At 55.4% G+C, this 15,216-nt stretch overlaps 1 protein-coding gene across 1 annotated transcript; it reads left to right on the top strand.

Annotated features, from left to right (window-relative positions):
* The first annotated feature begins 7,635 nt into the window (after nucleotides 1-7,635).
* NPPC (natriuretic peptide C) lies at nucleotides 7,636-12,312 on the top strand. The gene is made up of 3 exons (XM_082690674.1): nucleotides 7,636-7,926; nucleotides 8,385-8,695; nucleotides 11,883-12,312. Exons 1-2 carry the CDS (start codon nucleotides 7,837-7,839, stop codon nucleotides 8,673-8,675), a joined length of 381 nt encoding a protein of 126 aa, XP_082546800.1. The 5' UTR covers nucleotides 7,636-7,836; the 3' UTR covers nucleotides 8,676-8,695; nucleotides 11,883-12,312.
* The last annotated feature ends 2,904 nt before the right edge of the window (nucleotides 12,313-15,216 follow it).

Consider the following 15,216-nt stretch of genomic DNA (forward strand, 5'->3'; position numbering starts at 1 on the left):
AGTCCTCCTGGGGTCAGATAACTGCCAGGGGCAGCTCCTTTCCCAGCCTCCTGCCTCTGCCCTATGCCTCCAAGAGACATCGAGCCGTCCCGACTCCCACTCTGCGGTTCCACACACAACAAGGAATTGTGTGAGCTCAGCAGAAGTCTGGGGGCTGGACGGGGCTCTGCCACCCCAGCCCCGGCCTGTGTCCCAGCCTCGCCTTACTCTGGGAACTACTCAGGCATGGGGACCAGGCAGACCCCCTAGACTCCAGGCCCCGCCCATGTCTGAGCCACTGTCTTGTTTCTGTCTGGGTTCCAGACTCAGCAGTGACCCTGAGCCCCTCACTGCCTCCCAGGTGTGTGGCAGCCTGAGGAAATGCTGGGGGAGGGGAGTCCGTCAGTTGTGATGATCCCCACCTGGAGGTAAAAATGAATGCTCTGTCTGCCCAGGGGGTGTGAGGGAAGGTTTCTCAGCTGCAGGAGAGGTGATTCACACATTCAGTCTTGTCCACGAGGGACCCCTGGGTGCCTGGCCTCCTGCTGCTGGGAATCCAAGGGGGGTCCCTGTGGCCTTTCTCTTGGGGACAGCTGAAAAGTGGAAGAACACCCCTCTCCTTGTGTCACCCCTGGCACTGTTCAAACCTATCCCAGCCAGCTCCTGCCTCACACCACCTGACACACGCTGGCCACCTGAGAGGCCTGGTTTCCTGACACTATAGAGCTCCCCATCTCCCAGACCCGTGACCACAACGTTCCCAACCCATCTGGCCCGCTCCTTTCCAGACCTCCCAGAAATTGAAGAAGAAACGAATGGGAAGAGGGGACGGTGTGGTTCCAAAGAAACGGCCGCTGACAGATGTGACAAAGGCCCCAGAACTGTGAGCACCCTCCCCCATCTAGAAAACAGCCACGAAGGGGAGAAGAGCTGTGTCCGTTTCTCTGCCAAACAGCACACATTCCCACGGGAGCCCACTCGGCACAGGGTGGAGACAGCTGTTCGTCTCAGCAGATGTTCTCGCGGGAAGCAGGGGCGCTTGCTCCCAAGCCCGAGCCCCATGACTCACTGGAGGCCAGCCAGCTCACTCTGGAGACCTGAGCCGCCTGTTGAGCCCGGTGCATGGCGGCGGGCAGGTCACAGAGCCAGTGGGCTGACTGCTATCTGCCCTCCCTCCCCCGCAAGGCCTAGCCCAGTGCTGCTGGCCTTAAATCCCTGTGCATTTATTAAGCACCTACTGTGGGGCAGGCAGTATGCAAGAAACTGGAACTACTGAGGTGGACATAGGAGTTCCTCAAGAAGCGGACAGAGGATAGCATTAAGACTGTGACAGTGACAGGCTCATGGTGGCATGAAGGGTGTGAGACTCTGTGGCTGGGTGGGCCCCTGTTGACTGTGTTGATCCAGAGGAGAAGTCTACGGGAACCAACAGGCCCAGGGAGAGCCCCGGCACTCAGCAGGATCATCACACCAGAAGATTCCCAGGCCATCCCACATTGTTTCCGAGCCTGCCAGGCTCTTCTGCCAGAAACAAGCCTGCCTTGGAGGCTCTCCTGCCTCCGCAGGCCTCAGAAACCAGTCCTGATGGTCACATATCCTTCTCCATGAGGCTCACTTCCAAAAGGTTCTCGGGGAGCCATCTCAGCCATGCCACCCTAGTCTGACCACTGTGCTGCTGAGCCAGTCCTCGAGAGATGGAAACTTAAGGGGACAAGCAGAAGGGGGCATGGCCAAGACCCATGCAGGGCCTAGCACCTGGAGCTATGCGGCCAGGATGTCCAGAGCATGGTGCTCGATCCCTCTGAGTTCAAGTTCTCTCCGAGGGGAGAAGGAAGGGGTCAGACCCCACTGCCTGGGCTCGATCTGGACACTCTTCTCTGAAACCCTGTCTCCCAGCCCTTCCACCCTCCACTTCTGGCCCACTTGCTGCCCGCTTTCCGGATTTGCTCGTAACACATCACTCACCACGCTGTGTTTCTCTTTGCTCCGTGAAACCTATTCTGCCTGAGAAACACATTTGGATTTAATGGGGTAAGAAGGTGCTGAAGTTAGAAATATTTGCTTCATTTAGTAATACATATGAGCATATGTCACATTCATTTTGCTGAAGGGAACACTCCCCCACCAGGCTGTGAGCTAAGATCAGGAGCTGTCTGATTCTATAGAATCAGGGTGATAGTTTTAATCATCCCACAAAATACTTCACAGCATGATTTTCTAAGACAACATGCCCTGCGCAGTCGGCCTTGACCCAGTCATTAAACATTGTCCTGATGACCCCCTCCACTATTTCCATAGAGGAACTACTCTAGTCCCTCCTAATTGTGCTTCTCTACACGTTGTCCCCTTTGTCCTTCTATCTATCTCTGAAGGTGCATGACCAAGACCCCCAGACAACCTCACCCTCCCATGAGGGGCTGACTGGGGGAGTTATGGGGCTCTGGCAGATGGTTATTCCAGGAATGAAGTGTTGGGGTCGAGCAGTGGGCACCAAGGGCATGGGTTGCCCTGGGGATCATTCAGGGAGCTTACCTGAAAGCAACAGAAACAGATTGGCTGAGTAAAGTAGAAGAGGGATTTAGCAAAGGGTATTGGGAAGTCTGAGAAGGCTTGGAAACAGCTCATCCAGGACCAGTCAGGCAGCAGAGTGGGTCTGATGAGGCTTTCCACGATGCTCCTGGCCACCAACATTTATGATAACACTGTGTCAGTACCCCGACCCGGGACGGTCGCCATTGGGTGTGACTAAGAGCATTCTGTGGGGGCTGGCTTCTCCGAGACAACAGGTACCAATTTAACACCTAGGATACCGAACCATCTTTGGCTCAGAAGGGCCCTTGCCATAAACTCCCTGCTCACTTTCTCAGGAATTAGGCTTTAGCCTCTGCTCCCTTGCCTGCCTGTTCAAACCCACATGGGGAGCAGTTGTTCCCCCCAGGGAACTGAGCCTATCTATTGTGGCTCTCCATCAACCCTGTCTTTTACTTTTGGAAAAGAAAAAAAATAAATAAATAAAAGGAGGGATAAACTCTGACGTCATAGGTTTGCGTAGGACAGCAGGGTTGGAGGCCATCTGGAGCAGGTGCTGGCAGAGCCCCTGGGAAAGAAGAAGGAGGGCAGCTGGCTCATCAGGTGGGGGTGTCCTGGGGTCAGACAAAGACCTCATGGCACCATTAGGTTAAGCTTTCCTGGAATTTCTGGCCAAGGACGGATGGATAACGCTTCCTTGGCCTCTAGCTCCTGTCTTAAGGCCAGGCCCTGTAGGTGGAGGACTCCTAGAGGAGGCACCAAGCCCAAATAGACCCGGCCAAGCTTTGGTCTCTATGTCCACTGTGGGTCTCCACCACCAAGCAGTCCTGGGGGAGTCTCAGAGGCTCAGGGTCTCCCCCCTTCCCCGGGGGGAGTGCCCTTCCCCGGGGGGAGTGTTTGTGCCGTGACATTCAGATTCCTCTGCTGCCCCAGCTGCTCGTCCCGCCTTTGTCTAGGGGTTGGAAGCCTCTTGTCAGGCCTCCGGATTCACTCTGCCCTCCCCACCCCCTCCCCGCCACCCCATCCAGGAGGCAAGCACAAATTCTTCACAATTACAGGTGGTGAAACTGAAGGCCCAGAGCAGTGATGGGACCTGGCCAAGGTCCCGCTGAAGTTTCCCTGCCCGGCCTCAGTAAGATCTGCTCACCGCCTGTTCAGTGTCCTCTCTGGGAAGTTATGCAGCTGGAAGGAGGCCCCTGGGATGAAATAATCGCAGAGAAAACAGATGGGCTGCTGAGGATTCCTCCCTTCCTCTGTGAGCCTGAGAAGCCTCCCCCTTTGCCCCAGTGCCGGGAGGGGGCGCTGTTCCACAGAGAGCGGGTTCCCACCTCTTGGGTGGAGAGCTGGGCAATCTCGTCTTAACTACCCCGTCCCCAGCCTCAGAGAAGCCCTTCTGCACACCTTTATCACCCGGGGAATACTGATCAAGGCCCTCTTCATGTTCCAAAGGGTCTTGCTAGCCAAGCAGACACCAGCTGTCCCAAGGAAGTGCCCTCGCCTTCATGGAGGAGAAAAAGGGAAATGGGAGTCTTTTGTCTCCATGTCCCCACCTTTCAGAGGTCCAGGAGGGAGAAGAGGGTCCCAGCAGCGTGACTCTCAGATGCTTAGTGTTTGGCACACTTCAGCCTGACTCTGATTTTCCCCAGTTCCTGTTCCCTCTCTGTCCACCCCCACCAACTGACCACTCTCGCTCCGCCTCATCTTTCATGCCTGCCTCCGCCCCCAAACTTGCTTTTCCTCCCCACCCTCCAGAGCACAATAGGCTCTCACCCTTGCCAGACAAGCCCTTCCCCCTCTTTATCACGAATGCCTCAAAAACCTACCTCTGCTGACTTGCCAGGGTCCCAAGCCTGCTTCCTCTGGATCTGAAGCCCCCACTTTCCCAGAGGTTAAGTAGGCAGGGCTCTGCAACACCTAGGGGCTCCCCTCCCACTTCCTTCCGTTTCAAGGACTCACCCTTTGGGGAGGCCGCTCCTTGTTTGTTTTTCCTATACTGCACCCCACTAAGCCTGGGTGTGCTCCACAGTTAGCCCACAGGGAGCCAAGGCCTTCTCCTCCTGCCTGCCAGGTCCTTTCTTCATTTAGCGCAGACTTTTTCTTTCCAGGAAGCCCTCCCTGCTAGCCCAAGTTGGGGGGGAGGGGATGCTGCCCTCCCTCCCCACCATGTCCTTTTCTGCCTATAAAGCTAGTGACTGTTTCCAGGGGTCCTTCTCTGTGGGGATGGGACCCCGCAGGCTTCCCCGGTGCTCAGCGGATACCTGGGGAATCAGTGGGTGGATAAGTGATACGCGACAGGATTCCCTACAGAACTGCCAGACCTCTGAGTGGCCTTTTCTCTCTCGCCATCAGGAGGGGTTTTCACACTGAGCATTCAATAAAAGGCCGCCAAGAGCTCCTGTTCCGCTGCTCAGTGGGTCCAGCTTTCCCAGGCCTGGCTCCCCGGGGCCAGAGCAGAAAAAGTAGACCTTAGGAGGGAAAAGCAGAAAGGAGGAACCTGAGTCCCCATTCTTTTTTTTTTTTTAAAGATTTTTATTTATTTATTTGATAGACAGAGAGAGATCACAAGTAGGCAGAGAGGCAGGCAGAGAGAGGGGGGAAGCAGGCTCCCCGTTGAGCAGAGAGCCCGATGTGGGGCTCGATCCCAGGATCCTGAGATCATGACCTGAGCCCAAGGTAGAGGCTTAAACCACTGATCCACCCAGGCACCCCACTGAGTCCCCATTCTTGACCCAGGAAGGAGGGAGCTTCCTCTGCATTTCACTGTGGGAGGAACCCAAGGGAATGACCCGCTGACTACCTCCTTTCCTGAAGGTTCCTCTAGCCTAGTCCTGGAACTGCTATCCATCCCACCTTCCAGGCCCCAGCTAAGCAGCAGCGGCTCCCTGGCCTGCCCCAGGGAAGCCTCACTCCACAAGGTGACCATCCCAGGATCTGGTCTGCAGCAAATGACCATAGCCCAGTGGTCAGTGCTGGGAGCTCACCAGAAGATCCTGCTTCCTAAGAAGGGAAGTAGAGTCTGAGAGTCTGCCCACACGGGGCGGGGTTGGGTGAGGTTGGTTTATTTAATTTAGTCTCAAAGCTCAAAGAAAGGGGAGACTTAGTACAGCTGTCACCAAGTACATCCAAGACATACAAAAGACAAGAAGAACCAGCCTACAGATATTGAGACAGAAGGAGGTAACCATTGCGCACCAGAAGCTTCCAACCTGTCCTTAATAAGAGGTTTCAGAGGTAGCTGTTGTCCCCTGGAAATGAGCCCCATGCCTGGTCCTAGTCAATTCTGCCCAGCTCTTTAAAAATGTGTAAATAAAGCAAATCCAGAGAAGTTCCAGATTGGTAATATTCTCCTCTGATCAGTAGGCATAGAGGAGAGAAGACCTCCATCGCCCACCCAGAAATCCCTCTCTCTTTCCCCCTTCTTGCTCCTCAAATGAAAGACCAGTGCCACTCTATGGGTGTTATCATGGAGCAGCAATGGTGGGGGGGGGGGGTTGCATGGAAGTGGGAATCAACTCACCAGGATTCCCAAAGGATGCCCTATCAATGTCTGAATCCTCTTCCAAACTCAGACCTTGGGTGCAGGTTATTTCCAACTCAAAGGGACCTTGGACTCCGTGGGAATCAACTCACCAGGATTCCCAAAGGATGCCCTATCAATGTCTGAATCCTCTTCCAAACTCAGACCTTGGGTGCAGGTTATTTCCAACTCAAAGGGACCTTGGACTCCGTGGGTCTGCAGTGCCAGATGGGAAGGAGAGAGCCTGAAAGGACAGTTGTGCCAATGCTTCCTGCATCTAGGCCCAGGCCGGCTGTGGGAAGTACCCACGTGGCACCTGATTCCCCCTGCCCTTCTTGAAGACCACTGCCCTTCACCTGGGACAGAGCTTCCTCTTCCAGACACCTGCCTCTGGCTCTGGTCCTCGAGCTTCGGGACCACCTCCAGGCCCCTGTTGTGTGTTCTCCAGCAGAGTCCTGCTGAGGGGGCAATGGAATCATACATTTCTGCACCCCACTTAATTCTTGAGGCTCCTGGCTCTCTGCCCCCACGGCCCATCCTCAAAGGACTCCTCTGAGCCCAAGGCACCAAGACACCCTGCCCCAGGAGAGGGGGTTGTGAGCAGCTGGTATAGGTGACTTTGTCCTGACAGCTTTGACACCGACCTATATAAGCCTGAAAAAAAATGAAGGCAACCGCCTGTCACAGTTTTCAGAAGCCATACTGGGTTCCAGGCTGGGTGAAGCTCCCTCCCCAGCCCGTGCAGGTGCATAGGACATGGCAGCGAACCTGCTCCCTGCTCACGCTGCGGTTCCTCGTATAGGTGCAGACAGGCCCTGGCGCGCACCCCTGAGTGCACACGGAAGCCATCTGCCTGGTCAGACCTTGGGCGGTTCTGGGCGGCGGACCCAGGCTGAACGCGAACTTACAGCCCCAGAACAGGACAGAATGCTACCGCACACACGCCCCAGCACCAGTATCTTGCGCCTGCCCTCTTAGCCCATCTCGTTCGCGAGTCACTCTCCGACACAGGCGAAAAGCTTGCACTCTCCGGTGTAGGACTTGCGCTCCCCCCTGCGGCCCCCGGGCAAACCTCGCTCTTCCTGAGCCTCCCGCCCAGACCTCCGCCCCATCCTCTGCCTTCCTAACTTAAAGACGTTGGTGCGATCTGAACTTCCGAGTAGGTGAAAGGTGGAGCCACAGTACCAGGCCTGTGCCTGTCTGGTACCCAGGGAAGAGTTTGGCAACAAGACAGATCTGCGTGGATTTCCGGCTGGGCCAACTTTCCGGCTGTGTGGCTTTGGGCAAGTGACTTAGTTCCTCGGAGCCTGTCTTTGCACCTGCAAAAAGGGAAACTGATCTCTTCTAGGGAGAGGGCATGCGTTGAGGTCCAAGCGTGTGTCCAGGGCACCGGGAGCACCAACGCTTGCCATGCCTGGCATGCGCTCGCTGCAAATGGAGTTCCCTGTGCGCGCCGCCTTGCAGCCTCGAGTGCGGCGGGAGAGAGCTGGCGGACCCGCGGGATCCCTCGGGGGTGGAATGTAGGTGGGGGCAGTGGGGGAGCCCCCGCGGCCCCCTCTGGGCCCTCGGCGCGCGTGCCATTGGCCCGGGCGGCGGGGTGGGCGGGAGGATGACATCAGCGGCAGGTTGGATTATAAAGGCGCGAGCGGAGCCGCGGGCTCAGAGCGCACCCAGCCGGCGCCGCGCAACACTGGGACTCGCGCCCACACCGCAGCCGGGCTAGCCTGCTCCGCGCTCGCCTGCCTGCCTGCCCGCGGTCCCCGGTGCGCCCTCGCTGCCGCGGGTCTGCGCCCCTCGACCCCACCAGCACCATGCACCTCTCCCAGCTGCTGGCCTGCGCCCTGCTGCTCACGCTACTCTCTCTCCGGCCCTCTGAAGCCAAGCCCGGGGCACCGCCGAAGGTGGGTGCTGTTGCACGGACATCGGGACTGTGAGGGGACATGGGAGGGCCGGGGGCATAGGAGGACGCGGCGCACAAGACGGAGCAGAGGGCGGGAAGATGGCCCTCTTCTCTGAGCTGTGCGAGGGTGAGAGCCGGGGAGCCCTCCAAACCAACTTGGGGGGTCTACGTCCCCAGTCTCGGGAATGTCGACAGATGCGCAGCTCCTGCCCCAGTGTGGCCAGTCCGGCAGGGACCAAAGAGGGGAGGGCAAGGGGCTCCCCGAAGGAGCGTACAACGGCGGCTGCGTGGCAGGTGGATGCCGCGCCGAGCTGTCCGGAAGTTCTGGGGGCGCGCTCAGGGCTCCGAAGGGACAAAACGCGCTGGCGGGTGCTTCGGGCTGGAGCATCAGGGGTCCCGCAAAGTACCTCGCGCTGCCGCCGGGCGTCCCTTCACCTGCCCGCCCTTTCCCTCGGACAGGTCCCGCGAACTCCGCCGGGGGAGGAGCTGGCCGAGCCCCAGGCTGCGGGAGGCAGTCAGAAGAAGGGGGACAAAACTCCCGGGGGCGGCGGCGCCAACCTCAAGGGCGACCGGTCGCGACTGCTCCGCGACCTGCGCGTGGACACCAAGTCGCGGGCGGCGTGGGCCCGCCTTCTGCATGAGCACCCCAACGCGCGCAAATACAAAGGAGGCAACAAGAAGGGCTTGTCCAAAGGCTGCTTCGGCCTCAAGCTGGACCGGATCGGCTCCATGAGCGGCTTAGGATGTTAGTGCGGCGACCCCTGGCGGCGGTGAGTACCACCAACCCTGGCCTCCGGGAGCTTGTGCACACCTAGCTCCCCCGCGGCGTCCCCCAGAACCTAGCCTGAACCCCCGCCCGCAGGCCAGTTCCTCTCTGATGCCCTGGCGTTGGGATCGTTCCGCCTCCCAATCGACCTTTGGAGAAGAGCCAGGCGATCCCGGTACGAGAACGAGTGTGTGTGCGAGGCATTTGCCCCCAACCCCATTTACCATCCCATTTTACAGATGAAGGAAGCGAGGGATAAAGCGGTCTTTGGGAAGGTCAGAAATGGCCCAACACGGATGAACCCACCTTAGTTCCTTTAGAGAAGCAGAGACACCTTGGTGGGGTCATGTCCACCTCCAAACCATAAGCCAACCAGCAGAACTGGTCTCCATTGGCCATTTGAGGGTATCAAGGGGAGATGGTGGGTTTATGGGAGCAGAAAAGGGAGGGCATACACACAAGCAGAGGGTAAGTTTATCTACCAGCCTCTGGTATCCTGGTGCCCAGGCATCAGACAGCCTGCAGGTCAGGACTGCTTCCCCAGTTGAACTTGGGCATATCTGGAGAAATACTCACCCCTTCACAATAGAGAGAATAGCCCTCTGTCCGCATCACCAGGATCCCCTTCTGCCTCAGGGCTTTCTGACTCTTCTTCCATCTCTAAGCCCTGGCTGCGAGCAGACCGGTCTGTCCAGGGTGCTGATGCTGCTTGCTGCCTGAGAGATTTCCGCATGGAAAATCAGTGTTTATGGCATTATTTCAGGGCAGGGAAAAAGACTAAAATAAACCACCCCCCCCCAACCTGGACCTAAACATGTCCCAAACTGAGCTCCTCACTGTCTCCCTGCCTCCACCATGCTTGGGACCCCAGTTTCTGGTGTGGCCTCCTCACCCTCTACCGGGGCTGGAAACCCCTGTGCTCCCTTCAGCCCCTGCCGGGTGCTGCCTCCTGGCAGAGTTGCAAAGGTCCTCCCCGCCTCCCCCCTCCTGTCCCATCCTGCTGGCCATCAGTTCTTACCCAGAAACAGAGCCCACCTCTGAAGTTGACATTCAGGTGCTTTAGGATCTGACTCTTTTTGGTCTCCAGCCTTTTCCAGCGGCCTGGCTGCTACCAATCTGGATTGCACAGCTGTCTGTCCCCCTCGGAGACCACGGGGAGGCGGCTCTCTTACCCAAAAGGCCTTGTCAGTATCCACACTGTCTTCCCCCAGAGGGCAAAGAGAGCACCCCTCTTTGAAGCTCTCCAGCCTTTTTGACAACACAGAACCCTTTTCCACCTAAGCCGTAGTTGCTTGGAAACCTACTTAGCTCCCCCAAATGAACTCATGAGCAACTTCAGGGCCAAGTGCTAGCCTAAGGTGATCTGGAACACATGCCACCCCCAAAGAGGCTCCGAAAAATGTTTGTCAATGACCAGAGAAACATGCCCCTCCCCCCAGCTTAGGGGCACCCCTCTCCCATCCACTTTGGGCTTTAGCAGGGTTTCTCATCCATACAGCCAGACTTGACTGTGTGCCCCTCCCCCCCATTTCTGCAGGGGCTTCATTTATCCGAGATCTTGACTCGCCCCTGCCCAGGAAGAGGTGATTCTGGCCTGTAGTGGCGTCCGTTGTCATGGCTTTGCTCTCCTCTACCCTGTCTAAACAATGAAGTGATGGAGCCACAGGGCCTCATAATTTCAGTTTACTCTGCGATCTAAGCACCAACCTCAAGCTTTAGAATCTAAACAAATGTTACTCAACAGGTTAGCGGGAGACAAGATGAGGAAGGGGGCCTGGAAAGTGTCTGGCAGGCACATTCCAGTAGGGTCCTTGGCTTTGGGCGTGGCCGTCTCGGGGTGCCAAGTGTGGTCCAGCGGGTGGTGAGGAGCTGGGGAGGAGGCAGTTTGCTAGGACGTCTCAGCCCCTTTGACAAGGGAGATTTGTCAACCCCCCAGAAGTTCTGTCCTTTAGCTGAACAGCCACCTTTCTCACCTTAACCTTCCCAGCCCCAGCCTCATGCCACAGCTGTCACAAAAAGACAGCATCCTTCCTGCCACCAGCAGCCTCCTAGCGGAGGTGACCAGGGCAGCCTACTGTCTCAGCTTCAAAGAGAGAGACAGCTTAGATTTTTCACATCAATGAAAACTCGTCCCAGGCTATGGCCACTTCTTCACTCAGGAGTTGACTTTGACTCTAAGCAGCCACCATAATGACTGTCGCTGATGGTTATAGTCTTGATTATAAAATTCTAATGACAGAGATGGAGTGTGGCCGATGCCTGAATGAACACCTTGCCCAGGAGCCCCAGGGACATCACAGATATCTGTCATCTGTTTAAACACATGAGACAACCAGAGACGGGAGGTGAGGGACAGTTCACCAAGACCCAGGGTCCCTCTGTGTGTGCTGTCCTCTGGGAGGGCACCGTCTCAGGGGGACTCCTTCCTCGGGCCACACAGCACCCACACGCCTATTAGCAGAGACCTGGTAGAACCCTCAACAAAGGACTCAACTCTCAACCCAGCGAACCCAGTATGACCATTCTTTGTCCCAGGGCTGGCGTGAGACTCCATTTCCTCTGCGCCCAATGGGGACCCTTTGTGAGGCGCAGAGAGCTGGAGAAGGAAGTGCAATTTAATGAGGGGCAGCTGTGACCCAGACACTCGGCCAATGCCCAAAGTGTGGCCCCCTGTTGAATCTTAAAGCCGGCCCTGGGAGGTGGCTATTATCCCATTTTATGGGTGAGGAAAGCGATACTCAAAGCTATCCTGGGCCATCCAGGAAGTTCATGTCAGAGTTGGGATTCGAGCCCAGAACTCCCAACTCCTCAGATGTTTGTCTTCCCCTTTCCTCTGCTGTCACACAGACACAGAAAGCCCCCTGAGGAGGGTTGTGTCAAAGCAAAAAAAAAAAAGGGACGAGAGCATTGTTACTCTCCTCCCCTTCCTGTGCCTCACCCAGTGCCATGGGCCAGGCCTGCAGGGACACTGAGGGGGAGGAGGGCTGGAAGACATCCTCCGTCCACCTGTGCTGGGGCAGGAAGAGCCAAAGACACAGCAGGAGGTGAGGGGAGGGCCAGAGGGGGGCCCCTTCCCTCCACCCCCCCAAGTCAGTCCAGGTGGGACGCTGCTTCCCACTGCCATGGAAAAGGGACTGTCCTGCAGGTTGGGCTTTCTCAGCTAAGTGTCCCATATCCCCTCTGTGTTTCAGGATCGGGAACTTGCTCCGTTTTGCTGAGGTCATTCTTGGTCATCAGCCATCTGGAAACCCCTCCGACATAATGTGGCTTTTACATTTCTTTCTTTCTTTCTTTTCTTTTTTTTTTTTTTTTCCTGGTACTGGGAATACACAACACCAGCTGTTTTATTATTATTTGGGAAGGGGGGTATGATTTTATTGTTTGTCTGTTTTTTGAAAATGAAAAATAAAAAGTTATATATTATATATATATATTATATACATGCAACACACACACCTGCACGATCGTGATGACAAGGGGCAGTTTTGAAGAGACTGACAAAACCAGCTGTAAAACGTTGCTGTTTGTAAATTCATGTCATGCATAAATGTATTTATGTTGTAAAGCTATTTATATTGTTTATAAAGAGATATTTATAAAAATTTTATTTATGTAACTAAATGAAAGAAGTCAATCATTGTAATGTTTTTGTCTTAACTAGTGGAAAAATGTAAAAAAAAAAAAAAGTCATTACATGAACATCTTGAAAACTGTCTTTATTTACTTACCGCATTTGTTTTTTAAGATATTAGAGTGAGGAAGAGAGGGAGTGTGAAGAGAAGGCTTTTGCCTTTCTTCCGTCCCGCTGTGGGTTCAACCAGCCTCCCAGTTCTGGATTTGTTTGTATCAGAATGCCCTGGGGATCTTGGGGAGGCTGGGTGGCTCCTCGGTAGGTTAAATGTCTGCCTTCAGCTCAGGTCATGATCCCAGGGTCCTGGGATCAAGCCCCATGTTGGGTTCCCTGCTCAGTGGGGAGCCTGCTTCTTCTCCCTCTCCCTCTTCCCCTATCCACTCATGCTCTCTCTCTCCTCCCTCTCTCTCAAATAAATAACTAAAATCTTAAAAAAAAAAAAAGATCCTGGGGATCTTGTTAAAAGTAAAGACTCCTTCCCCTACCAGTCCCTGATTGACTGAATCTGAGCCCCCAGGGTGGGGGGGATAGCACTCGCCACATACATTTTGTCTCTGGTGATTCTGACCAGTTTGGCCAGGTCGGGAGGCTCTGCTCAGAGCTCTTCACAGCTGAGAAGTCAGAAGCTGTGAATTAAACTAAGATGGAATTTAGCTGACCGAGGGTCCTCTAATTCTACTCCATCTTCTCTCTGTTAGGAGAGGAGGGAAAGAACTGGAAACTTCCCTCCTGTTTGGAGAGATTCGGGTTTCTGTGTAGGTTGCAGAATTGGCCAGGTTACCGTGTGAACGTTCGCGCACAAACGCAAAAGGTGGGTCATTTGATCTCAGAGTGAATGTCATGGTCAACAGGGACAGAGGCCGAAGTCCTCAGAGAGCGAGGAGGTGTGAGCTTCTGTGTCTGCACAGTCCGCTTGCTTTGCCGGTGGTCGTGGTGTGTCTCGTCGTGAAGCTGCCAGCAGTTATGCCTCTGCCCTGGGCAGCCTGACTGTGACATGAATATTTAGAATCTCTTGGCCTGAAACCTGCCAGAAAATCAAATAACTCCAAGGTCATCTCATCTCATCCTCGACATAGTGACCCCTACCATCTGTCTTCTGTCCCCTATTTGGTGAGAGCAGGGACGAAAAGAACCTTTGGGGCTGGTTATGTCAGCTGGGGATATATATGACAACCCTGCTCAGGGGAACTGGGACAGCATGGCCCCGACGTCACAGGTCGGCAGACCTGGCTGAGTTGTTGCCCTGGAAAACTGGCATGTGGGGAAGGAGACCAGAGCACCCAGCCTTTGATCTGAACAGGCCTCTGAACTCCATCTTTCCTTCTCTGCTGCTGCAGGCTCTCAGGACAACCCAGTGACCTTGTCCAGGTGAGAAAACTGTTTTTAAGATAGGTTCCAGCTTCAGAAGGTTAGGGACCTTCCCACCACCCCCTCAACTTCCACCTCTGCCTGGGGAGTGGGGTGCTGCTATTCGAGGGCATGGCTGGCTTCCTCGGTCTCACCCCACCTCTGCAGCTCAGAACTCAGAACGTGTCAATGAGGGTGAGGGGTTCCAGTACTCAGGCCTCACCAGTGCCTTGGTTTGCTGTGCTGTCTGCCGACCCCATGTCAGAGGATCCAGAGGGGGGCTGCAGTAGCAGGGAGAACAAGAAGGCAACAGGTACATTGTGGGCTTTGCTGGTGGCGAGGTACATACCTCTCCCCTGAGCCCAAAGACTCAAGCAGGGAGAATTCTGGGATTCAGGGAGTCTTCCAGCTAAAGGTTGGACAGGATCTAGGATGCTGGTAACCCCAAGCCCAAGTACACATGTTTTCCTACCAAGTAGCCCTCACCCACGAATTAGTCCACAAATAGCACGCACAACTCAGTTGTCAGCTTCTGTCCCCACCAGCTGGAAGGCAGTTTCTCGGTCTGCTGGGCGAGGATGTTGTTAGACAGCCTGTCCTCCTTGGCTATCCAAACCTGAAATGCTATGGCTGCTTCCACAGCAGTGACAAGGACATGTCATCCTGGCAGGAATTTCTGCTGAAAAGCCAGGAAGGATAGACAAATATTCCATAAATAATAGGACAAGTTTTGAAACCTTCAGAGATTTCCCCAGGTGGTATTACCCAAGAGTTTCCAATCCTCTTGTCTGGGTCTTGGTCTCCCCCATCTCCACAAGCACCTCGCCTCCAAAGCTGCCTGGGGAACCCGCAGCTTCTGTCCCATGCAGGGCGGCCACGACAGCCAGGACCACCTGGGAGGATTGGTTCCAGAGATATACCATCACTGCACCTGCCATGGAGGTGATGGGAGCTCTAGGGAGGCAGCCTCTCCAGGTCCTCGGCCAGGCTCATGGTTCCAGGAGTCCACCACCCCTACTCCATGTATCCAAGACGTGGTAGGTCCTCACGTGACAGCCATGACCCCAAGGGGGTGGTCCGAAAGGGACTGAATGGGAGCCGGGGTGCTCTGAGGGTAATCGGAGAGACTCAGAGCCTGGAAAGGGGCAGACTAAGGAGCCTGACCCTCTCTTAGGGACCATGTAAGTGGGAAGGGAGCCACAGTCAACGTCACATCAGAAATGGAATTTGACTCGAACAGTTCAAAGGAAGAAGGGACTACTCCATCGCAGAGGTGTGGACAGGTGCCCCCGAGGAGCCAGGGGGTGGCCAGTTCCTCCCCTGGGAGGAAAGGAGAAGCTGTCCCTGAGTTGGAGCTGGGTGGAGGAGTTGTCCTATGGTGGGATAGGACATGTCCCCAAAACAGGGAGAAATACCCTACCCTCTCCCTTCCTCGCTCCCTCTCCTGCTGGTGCCTGATAGTTTATAGACTGAGGCTGGGAGGTGTTTCTCTCTCAGGCACCTCCATCCTTCCTGATTCTTCCTGATTCTGACATCACATTGTTCGT

This window comes from Mustela nivalis (genome assembly GCF_964662115.1).
Source record: "Mustela nivalis genome assembly, chromosome: 11".
Classification (NCBI taxonomy): domain Eukaryota; kingdom Metazoa; phylum Chordata; class Mammalia; order Carnivora; family Mustelidae; genus Mustela; species Mustela nivalis.

Excerpts from the sequence above, each read along its gene's own strand:
- NPPC (XM_082690674.1), top strand. The coding sequence starts at position 7,837 with ATGCACCTCTCCCAGCTGCTGGCCTGCGCCCTGCTGCTCACGCTACTC. Across the intron at positions 7,927-8,384 it reads AGCCCGGGGCACCGCCGAAG|GTCCCGCGAACTCCGCCGGG; the intron begins GTGGGTGCTGTT and ends TCCCTCGGACAG.